Source organism: Crotalus tigris, unplaced genomic scaffold (genome assembly GCF_016545835.1).
Source record: "Crotalus tigris isolate CLP2741 ecotype Arizona unplaced genomic scaffold, ASM1654583v1 scf7180000017744.3724543626:3957646, whole genome shotgun sequence".
Lineage (NCBI taxonomy): Eukaryota > Metazoa > Chordata > Lepidosauria > Squamata > Viperidae > Crotalus > Crotalus tigris.
The window spans coordinates 3,441,828-3,459,035 of NW_024096611.1; the positions used below are offsets into that span (position 1 = coordinate 3,441,828).

The 17,208-nt window shown below is 35.4% G+C and overlaps 1 protein-coding gene across 2 annotated transcripts in view; it reads left to right on the forward strand.

The window, feature by feature from the left end:
* The first annotated feature begins 3,063 nt into the window (after nucleotides 1-3,063).
* The window catches only part of ERAP1 (endoplasmic reticulum aminopeptidase 1), a 30,936-nt gene continuing 16,791 nt past the window's right edge, over nucleotides 3,064-17,208 (forward strand). The window contains exons 1-13 of one of the 2 annotated variants that reach the window (XM_039340416.1): nucleotides 3,064-3,164; nucleotides 6,155-6,695; nucleotides 8,128-8,266; nucleotides 8,790-8,924; nucleotides 9,434-9,554; nucleotides 10,272-10,426; nucleotides 11,293-11,406; nucleotides 12,503-12,634; nucleotides 13,162-13,293; nucleotides 13,402-13,476; nucleotides 14,767-14,924; nucleotides 15,893-15,972; nucleotides 16,420-16,603. In XM_039340416.1, the coding sequence (XP_039196350.1) occupies nucleotides 6,193-6,695; nucleotides 8,128-8,266; nucleotides 8,790-8,924; nucleotides 9,434-9,554; nucleotides 10,272-10,426; nucleotides 11,293-11,406; nucleotides 12,503-12,634; nucleotides 13,162-13,293; nucleotides 13,402-13,476; nucleotides 14,767-14,924; nucleotides 15,893-15,972; nucleotides 16,420-16,603 (1,928 nt within the window). In that variant the 5' untranslated portion in view covers nucleotides 3,064-3,164; nucleotides 6,155-6,192. The remainder of the gene's footprint in view (nucleotides 3,165-6,154; nucleotides 6,696-8,127; nucleotides 8,267-8,789; nucleotides 8,925-9,433; nucleotides 9,555-10,271; nucleotides 10,427-11,292; nucleotides 11,407-12,502; nucleotides 12,635-13,161; nucleotides 13,294-13,401; nucleotides 13,477-14,766; nucleotides 14,925-15,892; nucleotides 15,973-16,419; nucleotides 16,604-17,208) is intronic. The other variant, XM_039340417.1, reaches the window with a different exon arrangement.

The following is a 17,208-nucleotide window of genomic DNA, read 5'->3' on the forward strand; positions in this document are numbered from 1 at the left end:
TAAAATCTCATTAGAACTATTAGAGGTTGATGTTTTTAAATATTTTTTTAAAACAGCAATCTTGTAAATATTATATACTTTTCAACTTTCATAGTTGTAACTGTAGACCAAAATTACTACAGAAAAAAATGTCTTAAGAAATTAGTCATAAAATGAACAAAAATGTTAAATGCAAAATAACTGTCTATACTAGGACAGTTTCTTTATGATATACAATGTTAAGTCACAGAGCACTATCTTAGTTAGAATAAATGGGGTGGTACTTGCAACTGCTGTGTTGCAGATTCCCAACAAAAAGCCCAGAGATGGAGATGGGGGAATATCTGATTCTTAGACCTAATCCAACCTAAAGCTCCAGAATTCAACTACAGTGTTTCTTCAGTAATATATTCAAGAGATATATGGTGATGTTTCAGAGTATCTTACTAAAATGGACATTATTTAGGATTATAGAAAATGTCATTCATTTCAATAGCAGTCCATAAAAAAGATTATCTATTTGTATCAAAACTACAGATGAATCATGGACACAGGAACAGTATTATGTATTCATGCAGACAAGTGTAAAATTATACATTATTAGTTCCATATGTTAATCACATTTCACTCCTAAGAAGGCATTTTTGAACTTTCCAAATATGCTCTAGCCAGATAGCCAGAGATGAAAGCATTTATATCAATACTGAAGTCCAAATGGTTCTATTGTTTTTAAGTTCAGAGTATACTGAATCTCTTCATTCCTTGGGAAAAATCATAATTACTTTCAAACAGTGACAGACAACTCCCAGATGAACAGTTTTTATGAACTCTGAACCGATTTTGCTTTCTTCCCTGGAAAAGATTAATGTCAGGTAATTGACAAGACCACAGCATAAAACCATTTCAGAATAATAATGTTTAATGATACCTTAGTGTTTGAATGATCTCTTTTGAAATTCATGAATGTTGTGACCCTCTCACTTCAGGAAATAGTTCTGTGGAAAAGAAACTTTCATCTCTTTGCTTCACTGTACATATCCTAAATGAAAAACAGCCATACAGAGAAAAGGACAATATTCCTAAACTTTCTGTTGAACTCTGATCTTGGCCTCCCAGAGGTATATACTCTGTGTAAGTGAACAAAATGAAGATTTTCTTGAAATACCAGTAAATGTTTTTTTCCCACCCTCTAAATGTCATATGACAATTTGTCCTGTTACAGGAATCCTCATGCAGGAAAGTATGGAGTGTGCACACATTTGCATGCAAACTGTATTTTATTCATGATAGCAATGTCATGCTAGAGCCGTGGTGGCGCAGTGGTTAGAATGCAGTACTGCAGGCTACTTCTGCTGACTGCCAACAGTTCAGCAGTTCAAGTCTTACTAGCTCAAGGTTGACTCAGCCTTCCATCCTTCCGGGGTTCGTAATATGAGGACCCAGATTGTGGGGGGCAAACTGCTTAGAGAGGTCTGTAGAGCACTGTGAAGCAGTATATAGGTCTAAGTTGTATTGCTATTACTAATAAAGCACATGACTTAGTTGTAAATACAATTTCATCAGACTATCCTTCCTTTTAATATGTGCTATTCTTGGTGAAGACTACTGGCAATCTTTTATAATGCACATTTTATGACATAAGTTGAATTAAAACTGCTTCCGAAATAAATGGGGCTTAGAAACTTTTACAGCACATTCGTTATAATCAAACCTATTGAAATCTATTGCCAGAATAAAAGATATTCCTAGAAGAGCAGCCACAGGATTTGCAATAGCAGATGAACATAAAATGAGGGGGGGGGGGTTTCAGATTAACTTCTGTGGCATAATTTTATTTGCACAAAGCAGCTCTTTAATTCTGGCTCTGTAAAAAGAATGTACTAATGTTTCCCAGACAAATAATGAATATTAAATTTTGGTATAACAGTATCTTGACTAGTCATTTTTATGACACAAAATGTTTAACTTGTACACTCTTCCAAATCAAATAAAATATTGAATATAAAACCATTGTTATATTTTCTGTTATATTTATATTTTATTTTACCGAAATATTCTTTTTATTAACTTCAGTGCTTGACTAAATGAAAGTAGCAAAACAGCTACCCCTTGTGACGGTAAGCATGAAGTTACTGTGCGTTTTTTTAAAAAATACTTTTTAATAAAGAAAACATTGCAAATAAACATAAAAACAAACACCAGGTATTTTAATATCTGCAAAAATAGATAAATATGTGGCAATGTACATATATGAGTTTCTAATGAGACCAAAACCAAAGTATTGATTAAAGCTCCTATAATTCTTTGCTGTTGTTTAGTGATCTAGAATAGCCCCACCAGAGACAGGAGAGTTTTGTGTTGTTTTTTTTAAAGGAGGGCATACATTCCTAGCATTAAGTTTTTCCAACCACTTAATCCTATCTTTGTTTTGGGTCAATGAGTGGAAGGGAAGAGACTTAGGCTGGAAGCAATACTTCAAGTTGTCACCCTGCTGCCTTTTCCAAATGAGGAAATTACACTATGATTTTTTTAAATGTCTTTATTCATTTTCCTCTTAGCCTTGGTCTGGTTCAGTTGGCTATCCAGCCAGTTTTATAAGCTGATCGTTCTTTTGCTGTCTTTTTCTTCACACCACATTCAGTCATATCCAGTTCTGTTTTTCTCCTAATTTTCCTGTCCAGAGAGAGATGGGGTAAAATTCTGAACCACTTTACACAATTTCTTTCCAACATTCTGGTGGGGTGAAAGAATAAAAATGTCAATCCAATGAATACCGTGCAGGTGACACATAAGAAAACTGATTAACGTGCTCTGAAGCAGGCCCCTTTTAACGCAGTGTTTCTCAATCTTATCCACTTGAAAATGTGAGATGCTGGCTGAGGAGTTCTGAGAATTGAAGTCCGCACATCTTCAAGTGACCAAGGTAGAGAAACACTAATGTAATAAATAAAACCGATGTTCCTAGGACTCCCCGGGCAGCGTACAAACCGTAGTAACAAAGAGTAAGACTACACAGCGGTAATATTTTGTTGCTCTTCGCTTTAGAGCCCGCTCGCGTAGGGCGCCTCAAGAGGCTGAGTGGGGTAAGCACTTTCCTGGCCGTTTCACTTTCACTTTTCGTTGTTAAGCCAAGGGGAGCAGCGGAGCGGCAGTGGTGGGGTTGGCGGCTGTCTTGGTTCGAGCAGGTAAAAAAAGGCGTCCCTATTAAAGGCTTGTCTTAAGACAGAAGAAGGTAGTCAGAAGAGAGAAATTACATTCGTGGAAGGGAAAGAAAGAGAAGAGGCCTAATTTCCCTCCGTTTAACTATCAGGTTTCAATATTGAAAGTGACGACTCCATTACGCCCGCTCAGTTCTGGAGTCTTTCAAAGCCCTCCGCGAAGGGTTTTCAGCCCCGTTTCGCTGTGCTGAATTGAGTCTGAGGGCTCCCTAATTTGCGAGGCTTGCCTCGCCGCTGTGCGTCGTCGTTAAACCGATACGATTCCGATACGGTACAGGGACCGACGAAAAAACGGCAGTGGCTTCTGGTTATTCTACGTGGGGTTTTGGTACAGCGCTTCCCTTCCCCCCCCCCCCCAGACTGCGTTCTCGCAGCACACTGAACTATCAGATAGCTAACTGCATTTTAGCGTGTAGTATCGCGTGGTGTCAACCCGAGCGGCGTAATTATTTTTTTCCCCCGCGAGAAGCTAGAAAATTGGATCTCTGCATATCGTGCAAATGCAGTCCATCTGCGTCTGTGGAGTCCTGGTAGAAGCTCTCCTTTGGCTCACAGATAAACTTGCAAGGCGATATGAAGGAAACGAATGAATAGCTTTACTTTTGATAATGTTTGAATTTCAGTTTACCAGCTGGAAATCAGGAAGATGAAATCAGATTATCGACATAAAAATAGCAACAGGTAGTTTAGAGAATTCATTGATTCACTGGTAAAAGAGGACTTAACACCACTACTGGTGTTATTCTGAAGGAAAGAGTATTAAACTGATTAAAAAGAAACTGGTACTTTTGCACTGAGAAGGTACAGAATATCTTCAGCCAGAACGTTTTGGATCTTTTTTAGTACTATGTGCTGTTTCTAAGTAGAGTATAGTCTCTTTCTTCATAAATTGAAACAATGTGAGATGGGTGGTTTCAACTGCCAGATGGATTTGGTTGAACTGTAGCCACCATCTGATCATTCATGGGTTTATGTCCACATGGAGAGGCATGCAGTGTGGTATTAGTGGGCCCAGTACTCTTCAGAATCTGTATAAACATATTTATAAATCTGTGTAAAATCCTGCCTCTCTAGCAGGAGAAGGATGTTTTGGGTCCCATCTGCTGAGGAGTTCCATTTGACAGGGCCTAGGACAGTGATGGCGAACCTATGGCATGTGTGCCAGAGGCGGCACTCAGAGCCCTCTCTGTAGGCACGTGCGCTGTCGCCCCAGTCCTAGGCCTTCAGCTGGGTTTTATAAAACCATTTCGCTTTAGGCCTCCGCCGCCGTGTGCAAAAAAAAAAGGTTCAATCAATCAGTCAATTTCAACTTCTGGCAGGGGAAAAAAAGATCTTGCAAAGTTGGAATTGATTGATTGAACTTTTTAGTCCCACCCAGTCTGCCGTTACCACTGCAGCCATGCCCAGCCAATGGGCCACACCCACCCGGCACCTGATGATGCATAAGTGGGTTTGGGGTTGCAGTTTGGGCACTCGGTCTCTAAAAGGTTCGCCATCACTGACCTAGGAGATGAGTCTTTTCTGTTGCAGCACCTACTCTTTGGAACAGCATCCCAACCCTTATAGCCTTTCAAAAAGTTCCTCAAAGTGTGGTTTGTTTCGTTAAGGGGTGGGGATCACCGTGGCAGCAGGAAGCCCATGCACAACATATAACATTCTAATTTTAATCCCCTCACTATCCTGTTTTTATGTATGTTTATTTAATTGCTTTAAGTGGTTTTTTAGAATTGTTGGTTTCATTGTATGCCAACCAGAATTGCCTGGTGTAAGATCAGTGGACAAATAAATTTGATAAATAAATGACTTCAGTGAAGGAACAGAAGGGACGCTCATAATATTTGCAGATAACACAAAATTGATTGAAAGAGATAAGATTGAAAAGGATGTTGATAGATCAAAACATTAGACCATGTTTTAGTTATAAGAAATGTAAGATTCTTCAGTTAGGCAGAAGAAACCAAACACACAGGTAGGCACTTCTTGGTTTAATGATACTTGCGAGAATGTTCTGGGTGTCTTGATAGATCACAGATTAAGCATGAACCATCAATGTACCACAACTGCCAAAAGAGCCAATGCAGTTTGAGACTACATCAACATAGCATGATGTCAAGATCAGAGGAAATGAGCAACATTAAGAAGCAGGCTATTCTACTGCTTAATGGCTCTCAGTCAGGAAATGCCTCCTTATTTGAAGTTTGAATCTCTCTCTGTAAAGCTAGCCTTTTGTCTTACCCTTAAGAGCTAAGGGAGAATAAATCCACATGACAGATGTCAAACTCACCGGATCACATGACATGCCGCAGCATTGTGAGTTTTTTTCCATTGCCAGAGCTGGGGTGGGCGCGGCCTCCTCATGATGCAACCAGCCCACAGGCCAGCAGTTTGACACCCCTGATTATACTCTCTGCCCTATGACATCCTTTCATGCATTGGAAGATTGTTACCACGTCTCCTTATAGTCTTCTCTTCTTTAGGCTAAACAATACTAAGTTCCTTTAACCATTTTTTGTAGGATTTAGCCTCCAATTTTTTTACTATCCCTGTTGCTCTTTTATAAACTTATCCCAGTTCCTGAGTATCCTGTTATAGTGACTAAAAGTGCACACAGTATTCCAGGTGTTGTTTGACCATATTATTTTCAAGCTTCATTTTGAAGATAATTTTCTTTTCCCATAGTTAGAAGTACATATTGCTGTATTTTAACAAGTAAAAACTAGTCATTTACACTTTAACAAAGTGAATAAGTACACTTTGCCTTAAAATTAGTTACCCTTATTTTAATATTAGGTGTCATTCTGAAAATCTATAGTTCAACAAAATTGTATACTCTTTAAGACAGCCTGCTAGATAGAAAAGAATATATAGAGTAACACCTTTGAAACTATACCATATAAATGATAGTCAACATTTCATAAAATATGTTTATATTGTCTGAATTTATTTTTCTTTATTAGATTTCTAATTCTGGATCCCATAGTAACCTGGCATCAGAATGCTGCTTCCTGATCAGATTTTTATGTTGAAGAAGAGTAAAATGTTCTTATTGCTAAGCATTCTAAGTTTTCTATGTGAGACATCATATTCATTTGCTAGAGATGAAAGCAATCCTTTTCCTTGGGATAAAATTAGACTTCCAAAGTATGTTGTTCCAGTTCATTATGATCTTCTTATTCATCCGAATCTCACAACTCTGGCTTTTACTGGATTGTCCAAAATAGAGATTTTAATAACAGAGCAAACTAGTTCAATCATCCTTCATAGCAAATATCTTCAGATAACCAAAACTACTATCCACAACACCAAGGACAGCGCTGATACAGCTAAAGGGATGATGATTTTAGAACATCCACCATTTGAGCAGATAGCACTTGTTTCTGCTGAACCTCTACAAGTTGGACAGAGTTACATTATTAGCATTGAGTACTCTGCCAATTTATCTGACAGTTTTCATGGTTTTTATAAAAGCACGTATAGAACTCTGGAAGGGGAAACAAGGTAAGCCCTGTATTACTGTATTTATTATTTGACTATATAACTTTTCTTCTTATTTTATATTTACAAGTATGATCATTCATTCAGCAACTGTCTGAAGTTATGATATTACTGAATGAACGGTGATTACAACTGCTCCTTGAAGCGCCACCTGTCCTAGCACCCCTGTGATCATGTGATTGTGATCTGGGCACTTGACAGTCAGTTCACACTTATGACTGGTTGCCAAAGTCACGCAGTCTCCATTTACAACCTTCATTGCTGGTTTCCCTAGAAAGCCAGTGGGGAACCCAGCAGAAAAGGTCATAAATCACTGGGGTAAGTCTTCCTTACCTGTGAACTCTTCCCTCACCCTTCTGCACTCACTTTGTGCTGGCTACTTGCACACTCTTGACCCTTGCTATGTCTCTTGAATCTTCCCCAACCCACACTCTAATCTCCCCAGTCCTCGCTTACCCTCCCTGACCCATGTGTGCATCCTCCCCAATCCACACCTTATTTGTCTCAGATCGTGTGCACTAAATCCATATCATACCTCTTGCATACAGTTTTGAGACCCGCAATGCACTTCTGACACAGCCTCTTGCTGCCTCATGCACTTGACCCTCTCCCCACTTTGTCTCCCTCCACTCCTCCATTTGCACCCTCACAAACCTTTCTGAACTCCCCTGCCCTCTCACACCTCCTCCTCAACACATGCTGTGACTTTTGCACATCCTCCCTGACCCTCCCTTGCAGTCCTGCCACCTCTTTATCTCTCCCACAGCCGGCAGCAGCCACTTATCTGCCTTCTGGCCTGGGACTTGCAACTTGCTACTACTTTCTCCACTGGCTTTGATTGTGGGAAGCTGGCAAAAAAATTGCTTCATCTCATGACCATAGGATTCAGTTAATTAAGACAACTGGGGTTGTTCCTCAAATAGATTTGGGACATTAATTTTGTTGCTCCATTCTAGCAAATTGTCATACAGGTGGTAAACCTATTCTGGTAGAGAGTTCATTCTTCATCTTTTCTCTTAATGCTAATTTATAAAGGGGTGTGTGCAGTATTCTAGAATTGGTTATTTAATTTCATGCATTTCTTTTCCCTCCCAAAATGAATCTTTGGAATATCTTTCATCATGGAATCCATTAAAAAAACAAATCCATTATTAAACAGGCAATCCGAGAGAACTTTTCAAGTTGTAAATTCTAGAAAAGCAGTTGCGGTACAGACTAACTTTCTGTGCACATATCTGAGAATACAGCCCACGAAGCAGATGAACCTACTTCCAAAAAACATTTGTAGGCTTGCCTTATTAATGACTATGCTTCATATTTTTTTCCTGATCTATAAATATAAGTTAAGTAATATTGTTGAAGTGAAATGTGGATTAGTAAATGTATGTCTATCTGCTAATCAGTTTAAATTTACTTGTTTTTGTCTTAATTCCAGGGTGCTTGCTTCAACCCAGTTTGAGGCAACAGCTGCGCGTATGGCCTTTCCTTGCTTTGATGAACCTGCACTAAAAGCAACATTTTCTGTTAAGATCAGAAGAAGCCCAAAGCACCTAGCACTATCTAATATGCCTTTGGTATATGTATTTTTTGAATATTTTAGAAGGCAGATAAAAGAAAAATATTTTTTTTAAAAAAAGACTCAAGTATACAAAATTTGTGCATATATACTGTATTATACAAAGAATGTTCACATCAAGTGAAAATAGAAAAATCATTGTTAATATATTTTAAAAAGTAAGAAAAACTTGAAATCAAGATTATTTGCATCCTCAAAAGTGGCATTCTTTGTTAATTTGAGCTGCAACACTTTATTTTTTTTCTTGAAAGATGTCCAGTTAAACTTAATGAGACTTTCTTGTATGTAGATTTGGATTAAACTGCACTATACAAGATGCTAATTCATAACTGTTAATGAGTTGCATAGGCATACATTGGCAAGTATAGCCTTTGCTGCAAAAGATTTTGTAACATTAACATAGCGTTTTTGTAAACTTTGTGCAATGAGACAATTTGAACAAAAATATAAAAGACTTAATTTCAAACAGTCTTAAAGTTGTCAACTAGAAGCAAAAAGTAATTGTATTTTTTAAATTTTAGGTGAAATCAATAAACATTAATGAATGGCTTATTGAGGACCAGTTTGACATCAGCGTAAAGATGAGCACTTACTTAGTAGCCTTCATTATTTCAGACTTTAAATCAGTTACCAAGAAGACATTACGTGGAATTAAGGTAATCTTTTAGTATCAGCTGATTTTATCTGTATAAATATTTATACAGATTCAAGCACAAGATTGCAATTATAAAATGATTTCTGAAAATGAGAACAATCTAATTTTAACTAATTTTTCAGAAATTCCCAAGTCTATTGATCAAATATAATAAATGCTTAGACTTGCGCAATTGATTTCACACTGTTGAACATAGGGTTTTTTTTAAAAAAAATATTGACATTGGTTTATAAAGTAGTACAGTAATGCTACATATTCAGAACTGTTCTCGGTTGTTTACACTAGGCTTCTGCTGAGTAACTGAACAAATATTCTATTGTTTAGCTGAATGACAAGAAACAAGCTTTGGCTTGTTCCCATCCTAAACAAGACAGAATAGGAAGCAAATACAACAAAACTATCTCTTTGATCTGCCCAATGCAATTCCGGGTGCTGATTGTGGTACTTGGGACTACGTTCTGAGAAACCTATCTTGATGCGTCAAAATCCATTCATGCTTGTGTTTTTTAGGTTTCAGTATATACTGTGCCACACAAAATCAAACAAGCAGAATATGCTTTGGATGCAGCAGTGAAACTTTTAGACTTCTTTGAGGGATATTTTGGCATTGCATATCCTTTGCCAAAACAAGGTATATATTATTCTGAGATACTGTTAACAGCTGAAAAGTATATTAATCAGCCAGATTAATTCTCTAATTTAAAGTCATTTTTTAATATTTAAAAAATCCTTTAGAGTTAGATTTTTTAAAAAGATGTGTTATTTATATACACACACACACACACACACACACACACACACACATACATACATACACAAAATAAATTCTTATTCAATTCAACGTTCGTTCCAATTTGTGTTAAGTTTCCTACTAGGAAGTTGGACAGTTTTTTAAAAATCTTTTTATTATCAATAATGTTAATCAATAAACCAACTCACTGAAAAATAGAATTTCAGATTGCAATCCTGTTGAGTGTTATTGAGTTTAATATGATGAAGTTCTGTCCGAAAAATCACCCACAAAAAGAGTTCTAGATAAAATTTATATATGTAAACAGTCTTTTGTGGGAACATTTCATATGCAGTCTCAAGCATTACTTGTATCTAGATGCTGCTATCATCTTTGTTCAATGTATCATTTTTAATTGAATGTTCTTTAATTGAATGTCCCAAACCTGAAGAATGTTTTTTTAAAAGGCCAAAAAGATTTATGGTTACTTTTGAAAAATTACCATATCACTAAATATTTGAATTTATATTAGTTGTCTGTGTGTGCACATGCATGTACTTTTTTCCAGGTGTATGATGGGGTGTAAACAGATTTTAAGAAAATAACATTTCATTACAGATCTAGCAGCTATTCCAGATTTTCAGTCTGGTGCAATGGAAAATTGGGGATTGACCACATACCGGGAATCTGTTTTGTTATATGATTCTGAAAAATCCTCAGTATCACGTAAACTTGCAATTACTATGGTAGTAGCCCATGAACTTGCTCATCAGGTAAATCGTAGCCTGTTTTTCAGATATGAAATTGAAGGTTATATTTTAATTATCTGGACAATTCCCTCTGAAATCAGAGAAGTAACATAAGTTGATTGTTGCATTGTGACATTTATATAAATGACTCAAGCCAGCATATATGATTTTTTTCTCATAAAGCTAACAGAATTTACAGTATGTTTTCTGTATATAGTTTGGAAAGAATATCTTCTAGTCTATAGTTTCTTCACTGAGAGTGTGGGTACCTACTTTGCATTCACCAGTGAATGTGCTGCATATAGTTTTAGCAATACCACATAAGCTTTGTTGTAAGCCACTCAAAGTCACTTGTTTTGTGACATAAACATCGATATAAATTTGATAAATAACCTTTTAGTGATTTCAACAGAAGGAAAAATATGCACCTGCTTATATTCCGGTTATTTTTGACCAGATTAGATGTAAATATTAATACTTCTATTTGAGGTAGTTGGACTGTCCATCCTATAGAAATTCAGTAAGAGTGTTGGTTTTTCTAAGTACATTCCTGCAGAAATTCAGTTTGTCTTAAAAACTACTACCCAGTCAAAGCCAAATAATCAGTCTAAAGGCTCATAATGCTAGATTAGCTGCTGGTATTTATACTGGAGTTGTTGTGAATGCTCAGTTTTCATAAACAATAAACATTAGGTAGTCTTCTTACGAAAGGCACTAGCTGTTGCCACACAAAACAGTTCCTTTTTGTTCATAAACAAGAGACTGTTGAGTAGGTTCAGAGCAGTGCCAAGCTATACCTTTACTTTGTTCCCTCTTTATAAAATGGACATTTTCAAGTTGATTAGCGTCTTATGAATTGTCTCAATCTTGCTACATGTTCTTTTTTATAGTGGTTTGGAAATTTGGTTACCATGGAATGGTGGAATGATCTTTGGCTTAATGAAGGTTTTGCCAAGTTTATGGAATTTGTGTCCGTAAGAAAGACCCATCCAGAACTGAAAGTTGTAAGTATTGGGGGGGGGGTTCCCTCCCATTTTTAATAATAAGCCAAGAAAATACCAGGACTGGAAACAGACACCTTCTTCTCCTTGTAGATTTGCACTAAGGCAGACTCAGCAAAGTTTTTAGACTGCAGGCATGATTGTGTAGCACAGCACGAAACTTTATAATTAATGAAAATAATTATACAGTAAATTGTGTGAGCAGCATGATAGGCCTAGAGGTGGACCTCTTGCTCATAATTTGGAGGCTGTGAGTTCAATCCTAGGTAGTGGAAGATATTTCTCTCTCTGGGCATAATGAGTAATTGTCTGCTGTGAAACTGCTTAGGCATCAGGAAGGGCATCCAGCCAGTAAATGGCTTGAGTTCCGATCCGGGGTTATAGGGTTATTAAAAGAAAAAAAATATAGTGAATTATATAAACTTTCCCATAATACTAACATTATTATTTTCTAAGTTATTTAGGACATAAGGGAGTTATTTCCTACTATTTCCTGTTGTCCCTTTTTTTCTTTTGGGAAGTGGGATGTTTGATTGGAGTCTGCCAACATTCCATTGGTTCTCAGCCCATAAAGAAAACAAATTATCTTTTTTCTACTGAGACCAATATTTTCAGACAAATAATACGAAACACCTTAAAGACTAATTTATTATGGCATAAGATTTTTTGGACTAGAATTTGCTTCATCAATTGGATGAAATATTAGCATATCAATATTTAATTCAATGCTGGAATTGGAATAATGACATTTAATCCCAGTAATATTAAAGATAATCATTTTATCAGCAAATAAATAGATATAGTAATTATTTTGCATACTTTAATTTTTGGTGAAATTAATCACAGTTTGGATTTGGAGGCCAGTTTGGGGGGGGAATTAAAGTTTAATTTCACTTTGACCACTTACATATGCTAATTCTCCATTCCTACCAAAAGCAATGTTACTCAGAATATGTATAAGGCAGCTTGAAGTCATAAATGAAGCAATAAAGTATTATTTCTTTATAAATAATTAAATGTAAGTTCATCTCAATGTGTCATTTAAAAATAAACTCAAAAATCTCAGACGACTACTTTTGGCTTCTCTTTCTTTGTTCAGGAAGATTACTTTTTAAATAAGTATTTTAATGCCATGGAAGTAGATGCTTTAAATTCTTCACATCCTATATCGACTCCTGTTGAAGATCCAGCTCAGATTTTAGAAATGTTTGATGATGTTTCCTATGATAAGGTAAGAAATTTTGGCCAAGTTTAATAAATCTGGATACTGCGTTTATATCTGAAAGTGAATTTCATATTCATTGTTAAGATGGTGAGACTATATGATACTCTATTTTTAATTATTTTTATTAAAGTTTTAAAAACACAAAAACTAATGCAAACTCATAAAGTGCAGAAGCAGTAAAGAAAAAAAAAGAAAAAGCGCTGAAAGAATTGAATGGAAAAAATAGAAAAAAGGTTCAGAATTCCTCTATAGATAATATAAACACATTTACAAAATTCTCTGCCACTTTGTGATTATAAATAAACCTCACCCTCTCTTGTTTTTATTATCCATTATCCATTTATTTTTAGTCATCAAAACCAGAAATCAATGTTTCTATATCAGAAACATTTTTAGGGTCATTAATTTCAATCTGCAGAGATAAAAAATAGAATTTAGTACCATAATCAGTGACTATATGGACATATATTAGTCCAAATCCCTAAACATGAAAAAAAACAGATGTATTCTGTATTATTTCATTCTCTTTACAGGGAGCTTGTATTCTCAATATGCTACAGGACTATCTCAGCCCAGAAGTTTTTCAAGCTGGTCTTGTGAAATATTTGTTGCGATTCAGTTATCAGAACACAAAAAACAAAGATCTGTGGGACAGCTTATCAGATGCAAGTATTTAAGAAGAATTACTTTTTTCAAAATATCTAATTTTAAAATCTTCTTGAGCAGCATTGATGTTCATCTTGTGATATCTTTAATAACTGTTTATTGATTAGGTTTGTCCAGATGTTGATGGAAGTCACATACAAAATGGAGTTTGTATCAGAAACAAGGAGAGAGTCTTAAACTCAGTGAGATACATTTTTATCTTTCTTTCTTTCTTTCTTTCTTTCTTTCTTTCTTTCTTTCTTTCTTTCTTTCTTTCTTTTATTTAATATATATGCTGCCTATCTCATTGTTCAGCAAATCTGGGTGGCTATCCATATTATGTCATGAAGTTGTGATACATTCTTTTCTTTTGTAAGGTATGCAATTGATATAGATTATTTAAATCTTATCTACTGGATCTTTTGAGTACTACTCCAATCATTCTGAAAAAGTCTGAACTCAGTGACTCTGTTTTGAGGTCAAAACAGCAGTTTCCAACTCAAAACAGAATCTTTCAAGTTCAAATATGTTATTGTTTTGCATAACACTTTTTAGTGCATTGTACAATAACTTGGAAAGAAAAATTTTAAATAAATAAAACTGATTGGTACTATGCAGTCATTTTGACAAAAGCTAATGTCTAAGTGAAGCACCACCAATCTTTGAATTAAGATATTTTAATTTAGATGGGATGTTCTGAAATATTTCAAAGAATCACAGATATGTGTCTTGGACTGTATTCATTACAAGCTTTTCTCTCAAAAAGCTTGTAGTTTTATCAGGTTGCTTTCACAAATAATTTTTTAGCATGTAGGCAAAACATAACAAGTGCTGTGGGTCCCCTGATAGTTACGATTTTTTTGCAGTTACTTATTGTTCTAGTTCTCTTCTAATATAAAATTTTCCAATGAAAGAAATATGGTGAACCGTAAGATTTCTTTCATGGCCACGTATGTTGAGTTTTTTTAAAAAAAGAATGCACTAGTTTTGTTCTCAAACCATCATTTAAATAAAGTATTGTTTAAATTGAATTTTTAAAATTTCATCATCTTATTTGGAAAATTACAGCAGATTAAAATGTAAATTACCAAGCTTCATTACTTTGCTGATGTGGAAGAGGAAGAAAAAGCAGAAGTACACAAGTTTTATTCGTTCTCGATGTAGCAAATAATTTCTTATATTAACTGAGATATTGTTTAGAACTGCATAGCTACAGAAAATAATTCAAAAGAGGTCTTGTTTCTCTGGTACATAGATAATTGGAAATAAAAATGAAGAATTTGGAACTTAGTAGGGATGTTACTTGATTGTTGCAAGAAGCCTTAAAACATTGCTTTCTTTTGCTGAAAAGAGTATCACGGTTGAGGACATTACATTGTTGATTTTGCAAATTATTAACATATGGCACACTTGTATTTTTTAATTTCTATGACTACTACTTTATCAATGCACATGCCTATGTTTTTGTTAATATTTTTGTAACTTTTATGTAGCACTGGACCAAAGCTGTGCTTCATGATGTACAGGCAGTGATGAATACTTGGACACTCCAGAAAGGATTTCCTCTAGTGACCGTTACTATTAAAGGAAAAAATGTCCATCTACAACAAGAACATTATTCAAAAAAAGCTACTTTTTCTTCATCAGCTGGGTAATGATGAACAAATGAGACTTGTTTATGATTATATTTTCTACTGTTTCTACTTTATGATATGGATACTTAGCACCATGATTGGTACTGGAATCTGGGTTGTTGAGCAAAGCAGTCATTTAGTAAGATACCATTTGACTGCTTCGCTCAACAACTGCAGTTCTGACACTCCCACTTGCAGTTGTTAAGTGATCTCATGTGTCATTAAGTAGATGGAATTCAGGATAAGGCATGTTGGATGCTTCTGCAAAATAAGGGCAGACCTGTGAAGTTTCACTCTGAGACTGAAAATCTTCCCTGCTTGCAGGATTTTCACCCCCAGAGTGGAGAGATACTCATGCATAGCCCACACTGGGTCTTCCCACTTGCCAGAGGCAGCCCACTCAGCTTACATTACCTCTACCCCTCTGCTCTGGCACCTGCTGAAATCCAAGCACGCAGTTGCTAGGAATGACAGGAATTGCTGAAACAAGTTCGCAAAAGAACCTTGTCTCTCAGCAAAAAAAAAAAAAAAAACAATTGGAGGGGTTACTTTTTGAAAAAGTCTGGCTGCTGCTGTGTTAAATTCTCCCTGCTTCCTCTCTAGGAATCTACTTGATGAATCTGCTTCCTCTCCAGGAACCTGCTTGATTGTTTTAACTCATAGGACGCTAAGCAGATAAATTTATGCATATATCTCTTTCTTACAGAAAATTACTCATTCAGTTTTCTCCAGAGTAAACATTAGATAATTGTTAAAATAGTAATAATTGGCATTAATGTGGGAGGAAGGTTGAATCAACCATTTCAATTCTTTTTAGGTACACAACATTATTTTCACCTTCATAAATGTGTCCTGTTCCCCAAATTAATGTTTATATCCTTTATCCTGCAAAGTGATGCACCTTAGTTTTTTTAAATACATTCATTTTATCTGTTTCAAAATAATTCAATCTGATCAAAAACTCAGTGTTGATTTTGTTTTTCAGGAGTCTGTGGCACATTCCATTGACATATATTACCAATAAATGTAATGATGTTAGGAGATTCTTGCTGACAACCAAAACAAGTAAGTTTAACTCAAATGGTGGAGGCCTACATAAGATTACAAACATTAAACATGTACAAAAAATTTTATAGTCAAAACATTACTGTACAAGTGTTTAAGTTGGCCCAAACCTGAAATGTACCATTTTGACTTGGAATAGAGACTGGAATGGCAAATGAGGTTGTGAGGTTGCATTTTTTTTTTCTCACATAAGCATTTTGCTTAACTCTATTAAATAACAATACATTTCAATTAGTTATTGAAACATTAATACTTTTTGGAAAAGTTTAAAATTTAGGAATATTGTATTTTAGGAAAATCAGGTGCATATCCACAAAGCAATTGTGTGGTACATATTGAAGGTATGTTTTCTTAAGAGCATTAATGCAGGAAATCCTTATTTTTAATGATGTAATGAATGCAAATACATCAGGTGTTTCTGTGAATTGTGATATATTTTGATTTTAGATGATATAGTCCTCCCAGAAGAAGTGGAGTGGATAAAATTTAATGTAGGAATGAATGGTTATTATATTGTGCATTATGGAGATCATGGCTGGGATTCTCTAATTCGCCTGTTAAAAGACAATCATGAAACAATAAGCAGCAATGATCGAGCAAGCCTCATTAACAATGCATTCCAGCTGGTGAGGTAAGAGTTAAAACATTTGCACATGGCTAATATTTGAGGACTGGGGGAAGGAAGGAATTAAATAAGCAAGCAGGCATGGATACTTGCTGTAAGAAGTGCCTCATTTAGAAGATACTTCTTTAAAAGAAAGATGGGTTTTTCTCTGAGAAACAAGCATATTCCACATTTGTGCAGGAGGCACTGGTTGAAGTACACAGAATATCTAAATGTATCCAAAGGCTGGATATATCATGACCTAAGAAAAGGAATAATTTTTGTATATTGAGAAATACAGTTAGCATGTCAGACAACTTATGTACCCTTGTACTGTTCTGATATCCCTAGTTGAGAATTGTTCCAAGGGATTTAAAGATAATCCAAGGCCATATAAAACATTATATAAAAAGCCTGCGACTACAGATGAAAACTGAATGAAAGTATGCTGAAGGCCACAGAGCTATTCCAGTGCAGCTATTGTTCAAGAATTTAGAGCTCTTTCATGGGAGAAGCTGTAGTGTATCAGCTATCAGAACTAGCATATTGCTAAGTTTCAGTACATTTACTATCTATAACACAATAGTTTGCTTTTTTAGATTTAAAATTTTTTTCATTACAAAAAAAAAAGA